At 40.7% G+C, this 11,599-nt stretch overlaps 1 protein-coding gene across 1 annotated transcript; it reads left to right on the plus strand.

The window, feature by feature from the left end:
* Positions 1–7,537: 7,537 nt before the first annotated feature.
* On the plus strand, positions 7,538–8,158 carry LOC310954935 (E3 ubiquitin-protein ligase TRIM21-like; the record flags this gene model as incomplete). The annotated part of the gene is made up of 1 exon (XM_083924624.1): positions 7,538–8,158. One exon carries the CDS (start codon positions 7,538–7,540, stop codon positions 8,156–8,158), a length of 621 nt encoding a protein of 206 aa, XP_083780750.1.
* Positions 8,159–11,599: the final 3,441 nt, after the last annotated feature.

Consider the following 11,599-nt stretch of genomic DNA (forward strand, 5'->3'; position numbering starts at 1 on the left):
CCTTTAGGTTTACACTGCCTGGTTAGTCAGACAGGTCCTAGCTTGCATTTGAAGTTCTTCAGGGAAGTGGACTGAGCTGTTTCATATCTGAGCCCCCTGCAGTGACGTGCAGTGAGGGATGGGGTTGGGGAGGCACTGACTCACAAGTCAGATTTACAAACATACAGTAGGATGCCAATAGGATAGGATGAGAGAATAGGAGCGAATAGGATGATGAAAACCCTTATAAAACACCAGTGCCACTGTATATTGCATTATATCTTACCTTTACTTTTAAATGACTTCTTGCTTTGGCTGAAAGTCCAGCTATGAAAAATGTTTAAGTTAAGAAATCAAATCATCCATTTTCAGGGCGAGAAATGACAGCCTGTCGCTAAGCTCTACAGTGTCGCAGTTCACGGTGACCTGGCTGATGGCAGGCGATCGGGCTGCTCACTATCGCCGCCCTCCTTGAGGCAGAGGTACTGCCTGCCTCAAGGCGAGCATTTTCCCTGTGGATTTATGTCTTATCAATAAGATGTAAATATTACACACATACGTAAAATACATTACTGAACACCATGGAAAATAAGGCGTGTGTTTTTATTACATAAAAGTGTCCTCAACCATCATATTGGAAACATACACAAAAATGGCAACAAGCGCGCACCGTTTGCACGCGCTCAATCCAGTTTGTGAGTGATTGCGCAATCTGGAGGGAGGCACGGCTGTCTGTGCCTCACCCCTCGGCTCAGAAGAGACTCCGTTTATTTATGCAGGAAATACAGAATTTTCTGCGATTTTTACCATAAAACTGGTCAAAATACATTAAGAACCACACCAAAATCATAGTCCAGAGGATAAATATTAATACTTGTGTTGTTTTATTATTTCGTTTCTTTTTCCTCTCAGGATGACAGGGGAGGCACAGCCTCACCTGCCTGCCCTGACTGCACGTCACTGGCCCCCTGATATTGAAATGTAAATTTACAGATCTTAGTGTGTAAATTTTGGAGGTGTAGCCAGTTGGCATGTCTTGTATTATACCTGTGTACATCACTATTTACTTGGAAAAATACTTTACAGGGCATAGAGACAAAGACCGATCTAAAATTTTAAAAATGAATACACGTGAAGAATTTTTTTATGTCAAAAATCAAAAGAATTTTAAGTTTCTTGAAAAGATGAGCTGAGTGTTCTAGTCGGCTGCTAAATGTAGCAATTCTACAAATAAATAATAGTAAGAAGCGTAGTAAATACAGCTCCCCTGTGAATACACTCTTAGCTTGTCCCAACCGTAGCGTCTTCAAACAAAATGATATATTTTGCTCCCTAAATTTTGTGAATGAAACTTACCAACAAATGGAGCAGAACAGAGGCCTTTCATAGCATCAATGCTAATAATCAGACCCAACGAACACTCTTCCTCTGCAGGTGGGAAGGAATAGGAAGGAGGCAAAAGCAGAACGGTGCATTTCTGCTTCTCCTCTTCCGCCTTCACCTCTACTGCTCTCCTGATGTTTTGGTTTAATATCTCTCTATCCAACGGCCAATCTCTCTCCTCTTCCTCCCCCTCTCCCCTACCCACTGTCCTCCATCATAAATTCAAGAAGATTAATATTTCATCTGCCACTTCACAGTGCTCTCCGGCAGCTTTTAGGGGGGAGGAGGATGAGGGAGGGGGGGGTACGTTGTTGGTCATATGGTTTCATGTAAAGACCCAGTCATCACTCACGTGTTTTATTATGCTAACAACATGAAAGACGTTCTGCTCTCATTACCAGTTGATGATTTTAGAGAGTGCACGCTCCAGGAAAAGTTTTATTAAATAATTGATTTAAACTAAAGATGGACTGATTGTGTTTTTGTGTTTTTACTTTTCCAATCTGAAGCAGAAAACATGCAAGATGACATATCTTCAGTTCACTTCCTTGTGTGAGTGTGTTTCAGAGAATTGTCGACAAAGCATGAAACAAACTTTCCCAACCTGAAAGCATACTAATGAATAAGTGTAGAACATCACAAATGCAGATAGTGAAGGAAGTTTAGTGCGTGATATTATTAAGCAACATCATCTTACACTGTGTGGCATCCATAAAGCTGGATTCATAGTTTTCCATGTCCACAAGGGTCTCCATCCATCTTCCACCGCTTGTCCCTATCAGGGTTGCAGAGGGGCTTGAGCCGATCATCAACATCAATGTGAGGGGGGTTCACCCTGGGCAGGACGCCAGTCGATCACAGGGCACATAGAGACAAACAGAGACAGACAAACATTCACACTCACATTCACACCTACGGGCAATTTAGAGTCATCAATGAACCTGCATGAGCATGTCTTTGGACTGTGGCAAGACACTTGGGAAACCATGCAAACTCCACACAGAAGGGCCCCAGCCTGGATTCCAACCAGAAACCCTCTTGCTGTGAGGCAACAGTGCTAACCACCACACCACTGTGCGGGCGGTCGGTGCAGTGTGTGTGCAAACCCAAAATTTGTGACTACATGGACCGTGGGAATAGCAAGTCTTTATACTCTCTTTATACTTGCATTTATGTTGTTGTTCAGTCAAAACACTATCTTTGAACCCATCAGCTATCTGTGTGATGATAATTTAGCCTCAGGGGGAAACAGCTAACATTTAGTAACATAACATCCAGGTTAGCCAGTGGATATCTGATCCAAGGCTTCCTCTTCTGAGCGCCCATCGTTTCTGGTCAGATTAGCAACTTCAGACAGGGTTCCGCCTCTCTTGCTTTCTTTACCTGCATGTAACTAAAGCATGCTCAAACATGATTGGTCAATACTTCTCCGACTACAAACAGAAACCACTTCTGTTATCTTCTGTGTCCCATTGTTACAGATTCTTCGTTCATGCGCAGAAACTGTTCATAGTGTTTAGCCAAAAACAACAAAAGCAGGAGCTCTTCTTTCTGTCGTGAGGTTGCATTTTGTTTCCTAATACGAATGTAGCTGCTTCTTCTTCTTCTTGATATTTATAGTGGTTGACAAAAAATACGTGATGCATTTGCATTTATGCCACCAACTGCTGTAATACTACTGTTTTAAAGTAAAAGACGCAGAGTTGTTGATCATGCTTTTTGGGGCCATAGTCATAATGATTAGAGTAGCTTTAAAGCCAACAAATCATGTAGAAACATAAGCGGTCACAGAGTGGTCTTCCAGTATCAGGGTGTGTTTTATAATGGCAGCGATTACAGAAATGGAGGAGCCAGGGAGGAGCGGATTATTCTGTGTAATTGAGTTAACCTGGAACATGAGAGTGAGGCGTTGTGTTGATGATGGAGAGACGAGGTGGAGGAGGAGGAGGAGGAGGAGGGAGTGTGAAAGGCTACATTAAGGTTTTTTTGTATCCCAGATAATCAATCTCTCCTCTTAGAGACAACAACAAAGGAGGAAAGAGTCATTTATCTCGTCATTATGAAGCTGACGTGTTTCTGACCGAGTGCCCTTCGACGGGCCAACAGTCAACTGTACACTCTCATATTATTTAATGATAATAATAATAATTCTGGACTGTGATTACATTTTCAGCCCTGTCCAAATATTAACAGACATTATATTTTGTCACTATAGAAACGTAGATTCCACGTTAACATTGACCATTCCAATACAAACATAATTAGAGAGCAGTGATGATCACTTCACAGGGTTGTTTTTATAATTTAGAGGAATTAATAAAATATGAAGTTGTGGTCTTTGTGCCACATTCAGGGGGGGTGGATATACTCAACCATTGGCATATTCTGATTCTTGGACTCCTTCATTCTTGCCTACGATACGCGTTTATTGTAGCTATTGTCTTCGCTCCCAGGGGTCCATTTCACAAAGCAGGTTCAACCAACTCTGAGTCTAACCCTGAACTCTGAGTTGATCTACTCTGAGATAGGAAACTCTGAGTTTTCAGTTTCAGAACAGCAGATTTGAGTTTGTTTTATCAACTCAGAGTAGTTTGACCTGGAGTTAAGCGCGTGCACCACAAGTTAAAAAAGACAGCATCAATGGAGCCCGGATTCAACGAGTCACCATGGCAACGGTGAACGGGGAAGCGGAGGGTTACGCCACCACTGCAACTGTAAATATTAATGCGCTTATACGGAGAGTTTGAGCATGTTTTTCGCCATAAGTGTTACACCGCTGCAGCAGCAACATTGCTGCTCGGGTCAGTGCGTAAGTTTAAATGTAGTCCTGTTGCAATCACAGTAATATCACAGGGGAAACTGCTTGAGTGGGAGCCTATTAATTTATTTAATTTAGGTGCATTCCCACGAGGGAGAAGCACACTTGGCAGCAGCTTAAGATGAAACATAAAAACATTGTTCAAACAGGTAAAACATCGGCACAATCTCATTTTGACGCCTCATTTTGAGCATGTTTTACATTATAAAGTAAAAATTACCGTAAGTGGCTGTTTTATATGTTGTATAAAAACTCTGATTTGCAAAAAATGCAGCGCAACACACAATATCTGCTGGGATGTGAGAGCATGACTTTGGTTGTTAATGTTGGAAAAGTAAGGACGGATGAGGTTGTGTATGTAAATGATGGACTGTGACATGAAACGGTGTTGTGCCGTATTCAGCCCCCCTGCCGTGAAATGCACCCCCTCGCATTATAGGTGTTATTCTGGATCAGAAGGCTGTTGTTTGGACCTATAGGAGTATCTTATATACTGGTAACCCAATTAAAAGCACACACTTTTGAACCTATGAATTGCAAGAAAAGCTGGGATTTTATTTAGGAAACGCTGAGTCAAATACATTCAACTTGCTCAAAAGATCCATTACATTCATTTTGTAATTATGGCTGCAGTATATTTCCACAGAACATACAACAAGGTGTTGTTTTGTGTTCGCTATTATCCAAGTTTGTGACTTTAAACTCTTTAAAATAGTTTAAAGACTGTATGTAACCAGCGCTCTGGCCGTTGTGGTTACGGCACTACAACTACGGTACCACTGGAAATGCAAGAACGTCTATACGCGTCTATGTCTGATAATCATCTCCCGACGAATAATTAATTATCTGTGCAGTAATGCTGCACCTTCATCCACGGGATCATTATCAAAAGGACACGCCATGGTAGAATGGTTGTCTGTCTCTGTTTGTCTCTATGTGTCCTGTGATAGACTGGTGTCCTGTCCAGGGTGGTTCCCGCCTCACGCCCGATGTCAGCTGGGATCGGCTCCAGCCCATTTAATTGGTCTATGTTTGTGTGTGAAACTGTGTTACTTGTGCTGCTGCCTTACTTGGCCAGGACACTCAATGGGTCTTTCACCTGGTTAAATAAAGGGTTAAATAACTAAAAAAGTATATATAGTTTAAATAATTAGATATTCACTAAGAATAAGAGGTCTCACAGATTGATGCTGTATTTCTGATTCTGGTGGTGAAGGTGTGGAGGAGGAGGAAGTCAAATATGATGATGAACACAAAGGGTTTCAACATAGATAAGAGGGGGTAGAGAAATAATACCTGTGTGAGGAGCATCGGGGCAATGAGCAATAGTTTTATTACTAATAGAGCAGCAGCAGTGGATACATTTTTTTCTTTTATTTTTTTTTACCACTTTGTCCTTAAATACCTGATAAACTGTGCCAAATTGCACTACAATATAATTCATCATTTATTAATGATGAGTCCTCCTGTGCTTCTTTGTGCGTAAGTAAAAGAGAAGAGACGCACTGAGACGGTTAACGACCCTGCAGACACAGGACAGGGATGGTCAGTGAGTACCATCCAGTGGTGGGAAGACAATACTGCACCCTCTGTGCTTTTTTTTCTCGGACTTCTGACATATTTTTTCTATTCACCCTCACTTTATAACCTATTATTAATTATAAAAATAAGTAAAATAAAAATATTTCTCTATTACAAAAATAGTCACCTCTTCTGTCGTCCCTCCCTTCCCTCCTGCCTTTTCTTTTCTTTCTTTCCTTAACCCTCACTCTTATTCTTCAGGCTCTTCCTCTCCACCTTCACTCCCTCCTCTAAATTTGGTCTTTCTCTCTCTTCCTTTCTCTACTTGACCTTCCTCTACCTCCTCCCCTCTCAGTATACTTCAGAAGCACTCAAGCGCCTCCTCCTCTTCAGGCTGCAGAAAGACCAATTAATTAAAAACACTAATAACCCTTTCTCAGAGCATTTTCTTCCTCATACATTATTAATGTGGCTCTGTATGATCATTTGCAGGGTCTGTTTGAGTGTGTGTGTGTGTGTGTGTGTGTGTGTGTGTGTGCATGTGTGTGTGTGTGTGACGTTACTAACTTAACAAGTGCTTCTTTGAACAGATGTGTGTGTGTGTGATAGTGATTTTCACTCGCCGGTGCTCATTATGAGCTGACCAGCTGAGAGTGAGAGACCTTGTGGGTGTATGTGGTAGTTCCTGTCATTTGCATGGTAAGCACTGGTTTCTGTGTGTATGTGTGTGTGTGTGTGTGTGTGTGTGTGTGTGTGTGTGTGTGTTAGCTCATTTGCGGCCCTTGTTAAGTGGCGGCTGAGTGTGAGTGGACCCCCGGGCCACCCTGATGTGGTGAGGAGGAAATATCAAGTTAATGGGTTAATGAAAAGGTTTTTCGATCATGATCTTTTCCCTTCAGTTGTCCTCTATTATTTTTGATGATTAGTTATGAGTACATACATGATCTAAAATACAATCCTCCTCCTGGAGGTCTGTAATATTCTGCAACATGCCAGTTTAAACTAATGAGATGAGATGATATAAACCCGATAAAATTTACAGCATCTTAAAAAAATAATGAATGAATGAATGAGGACAGTGACAGTGAGATACTTGGTGCATTTATAGTGAATGGAATAACGTTTTATTCCTCTCATTCACTGCTTTGTTCTTCGGCGCTCCCTCTCTTCATTTACGCTCTAGCTCGATCGACCACCGCTGGTCTCTATCCTGCTCTCTCGTTGAGCCTCCGTACAAACTCTGCCATTTGAACCAGCTGACAGTTTGTACCTGACTTGACCAGCGGACTTTTCTCAATCTGAGTCGCTGGCTGGAGTCGAAATGAGAGATGAGAGAAGAGAGAATTCACACCACTGCAACGATTCCCTGCTACGTTCTAAAGTGGTTTTGTTTTGGCATGATTATATATATCGATACAGCTGCAATAGACTCCCATTTAAAAACACAGATGACATATAAAAGAGTTAAAAGTCTCCAATAATTACAGGGTGGCTGCTACCTGTACTTTGATCCCTATTAAATGTATCTTGTGCCAAAGGTCTGTCATAATAAGTTAGCAGCAGAGGGCAAAAATCAACTCCTGAAACATAACTGAGAGTTATTAAAAGTGACAGAAGTGCTGCAGTTGAGACACATCTTCCTGTTTCTTTTGAAAGATAGATTTTGAACTATCTACTTCTAAAGTGCTCAACAGAGTCTCTGCACGCCGGTGAGTACAGCTGATAATATCTACTGTGTTTCACACATACTGGAGCTGTGCTCGGACAGGACATGACACTTTGGTCATTTTGAAACAAGACTTGTCAAGTTAAACTTTTACTTTTCAGTTTGTGGAGATGTTCAAAAATGAGACGAGGAAGATGGAGGCTGCGCTGAAGACGGTTCAGCAGTATGCATTGGACGTCACACTCGACCGTGACACAGCACATCCCTACCTCACCGTGTCTGAAGATGGGAAACAGATAGGCCTACGTCGTGTACAGAGGGATCCCCCAGATAACCCAAAGAGATTTTCTAATACCCTCTGCGTCTTAGGGAAGCAGAGTGTTTCGTCAGGAAGATTTTACTTTGAAGTTCAGGTTAAAGGGACCACTGACTGGGGTGTAGGAGTTGCCAGAGAGTCTGTCGTTAGAAAGGGGCTTTTCCTGTTTAGCCCTGAGAACGGTTACTGGACTTTATGGTTGAAGAAAGGAACATTCTGCCGTGCTTTTGCTGATACCCGTGTCGATCTCACTCTGAAGTCGAAGCCTGAGAAGGTGGGGGTGTTTGTAGATTATGAGGAGCGTCTGGTCTCCTTTTATGACGTTGATACTGGAGATGTTATCTTCACCTATACTGGCTGCTCCTTCACTGGAAAACTCCTCCCAGTCTTACTTCCCTCTGCTAATCAGAGTGGTGAAGACTCTGGCCCTCTGATCGTCTGTCCCGTCAAAACATTTGGATGTTTGTTCTTTTAATGGAGAAAATTTCCATATTTCGTGGTAATGTATGGTGTTGTATACTTTCTACTGCAGCACAATAATGATAACACAGGATTTAAATGATCTTTTACCATTTAGTTTAATCTCAATGTTATAATGTTTCTTTATTTGGCAAAACACAGTCACAGTCCTTTTTTAATGGTTAAGCTGTTAGCTTATGTTGTTTTGCATATTCATTTTGTAAGATGACCTGTATTTTTGTGTAACTGCCTGCTCGCCTGAACTTCATCTGTAATTTTATGAAAACTATGAAGATTAAGACATTGACATTTCATGCCTCTTTGCGTTCTTACAGTTTTTTTTTGATTGCTTTGACCTGGTTGAAGAAACTGGTAACCTCTCAGTCTTCATCCTCACTCTCTCAGCAGAGCAAAAGACACCTCTTGCAAATGAGTTAACCCATTGTCATTGTTTTGACACACTTCCCGAACCCTTTTGCTGCTCACAGACACTGAGCTGAAGATGGTTCAGCAGTCTGCAGTGGACGTCACCGATGATCCTGACACAGCAAATCCTGAACTTGTCTTGTCTGAAGATGGGAAACAAGTACATCATGGTTTAGTAAATAAGAATCTCCCAGATAACCCAAAACAATTTTCTGCCAATCTTTGTGTTTTAGGGAAGCAGAATGTTTCTTCAGGAAAATTATACTTTGAGGTTCAGATTAAAGGGAAGATTGCTTGGGCTTTAGGAGTTGCCGGAGATTCAGTTGATAGAAAAGGGCTATCCACGTTTTCCCCTGAGAATGGTTACTGGACACTTTGGTTGTGGAAAGAAAATGTTTACTTTGCTCTCCCTGACACATTAGTTCCTATCCCTATGAAGTCGAAGCCTGAGAAAGGGGGGTGTTTGTAGATTATGAGGAGGGTCTGATCTCCTTTTATGACATTAATGAAGCAATTTTTATCTACACCTACATTGGCTGCTACTTCACTGGAAAACTCCTTCCGTTTTTCTGTCCCTCATATAATCAGGTTGGTGAAAATTCTGCCCCTCTGATCATCTGTCCTGTCAACCAGTAGAAATCTGATTTTCAGGAAAAAGTCACATTATTTTATCCTGGTAATCCAGACAGATCTTTCCAGAAGTAGGGTCTGGGAACGATCAATAGAACTTCCCGGACAATTGACATATCCGGTCGGTAAAACAGCAAATACATCCTTTTTGCAAATGAAAGATTTTAATGTGCACTCTTTTGATTGAGGCCAAAGCCGTTTCAAACCACCTCCAGTCATCATCCGCAGCCATCATTGTTGTTTACCTTTTACTCCGCAGTCCCCTTATCTACCAACTGAGCTTTCGAAGGGGCTACTACGACGCCACATCACTGCCATCATCGGTTACGCCTGCCCATAACAGATAGTAGGATTCTATTGGTGCCCGTGCAGAGAAAACACACGGTTTCAAAAATACCCTCGTTCCTGTGGAACCCCTCTAGCTACATGGGGTGAGCTAGAGGTCGCCTTTTTTCTTATGTTTATTTAGCCAATTTATAGTATTTTGTTTTGCATTCTTTGTATGTAAGTTGACCTCTGTTTTTGTGTAGTTGCCTGCTTACCTACAGCTTCATCTTCTATGATTTTCTGAATATGAAAATTAAACATCAGGTAAACGTGCATTGCTCTGTTTTCTACCAATAGTTGTTGAATTTTAATATCTGTTTTCATTCAATTTATTTTCATTTTAAAACCCATACTCAAGATAATGAGATGATGACGTGTATGCAGAGTTTCAAACAGAACATGCATTCTTGTGTCAGAACAACAACCATGGACATCTGTGTGTGCTTACGTAATCTGTGGCGAATACATTTGTGTGTTTATCTGTCATACACTCTGGTTCTCTCAGTATGTTTGAATAATAGAGGAGGATATTCATTAGAGAGAAAAGTGGGATTATTGCTCCTCCATGTGGTGGATCAAAACAAAAAAAACCTGCACAACTCTTTCATTTTTATTAAGATACATTGTATATACTTAATTGAAATATTATTATATTCTTTATTAATGTTCCCCATCTTTGCAGTACTTGCTTTTAATTTTAATTTTTTTTCTTTTACAGTCAGTGTTTATTGTTGTTTACTGCACAAAACTCCAAAGCAATTTCCTTTAAATGTAAAAAGCTATTTGGAAATAAACCAGATTCTGAAGATGAAGAAAACTAGTGTTGAAACTGTGTTCATCCAAAACCAAAGATGTAATGATTCTGTGAGATATTTCTTCTTTACTTATTATTTCTTTTGTGTTTTCTTTTAATCAAACACCATATTATACAACAATGTCCAACCAGACAGATATAGACAAACAATGTAAAATACATAGTGTTCTGAAGTATATAAAGAAAGAACAAAAATGATCCATATTTGGTAAAACAACAGGTAAAAACAGTATTTTAAATGACACAAACAGGAGTTAGCCGGCTTCCTGTGTTACTAATTATGCTAACGTTAGCTAACATGCCACATTCATAACTGTATTTTAAATAAAACAAATGTCAAACTGTAGCTAATTCCTATTGGAACATGAGTGCTAACAGGTTTTTTTTTCTTTAAGCAAGAAGTAGAAAACTGCCTGGGCTGAAGGATATGGTGCTAATAAATCATTAGCACTAAAAACTAGTATTCTGTAAGTTGGGCCTTGTATGCTACTTTTTTTGTATGCCAAACGTATAGGTCTGTCTAAGTCATGTATTTGACACATGCAAATGATTATTTTTCATGTGACCATGAACTTTTAAATCTGCAGATGTTTTTAATCTCTAGTATTCAGTAAATGTTAACATACTTTCACTTTAACTTGCCCCCATGTAAGATAAGATGCTTTATTGTCATTTTTATTTTAAACACATTAAGATTCCTTCCAGCAGTCCGTACGGTTTGGCAACATATGTAGTACAAATCTAAATAGTTATATACAGTATCCACTTATGTAGTTGGATAATGTACAGAAGCTACGTTAAATGTGTTTATATTGCAGTGACCAATGAGAACAGCTTGTCACTGTGGTCGACATGGACCAGAGCTTGGTCCTCTGACCAAGAATGAGCTGTGCTCCAAATTGGAAAGTATTTAGATGTGCAGGTATCTGGTCATTTCACTCTAAACCCCTGCAGGTCAGACTGTCGGTGGAGCTTGAAGATATGCAAGCTGACCACCAAAGCCAGTTTGGATACGGTGAGTGTCTGCACAAAAATCCATTGGCAGTGGATCCAATAGTTGGATGTGTAAGTAATTAAATGGCCACAAAGTAACTGCCACATCAGGGCTCTTTCCCGCCTCTCAGGGTCTGGGGCCTAAGCTGCAATCTTAGGCTTCTTCTACCTTTCCCCCTCTGCTCATTCTGTTGCTCTTCAGAGAGAAAAAATGGTCGGTTAATCTTGAATATCCGCCCTTAGCCTCCAAACTGGGATCCATGAGGA

Source organism: Echiichthys vipera (genome assembly GCF_963691815.1).
Source record: "Echiichthys vipera genome assembly, chromosome: 12".
NCBI classification, from domain to species: domain Eukaryota; kingdom Metazoa; phylum Chordata; class Actinopteri; order Perciformes; family Trachinidae; genus Echiichthys; species Echiichthys vipera.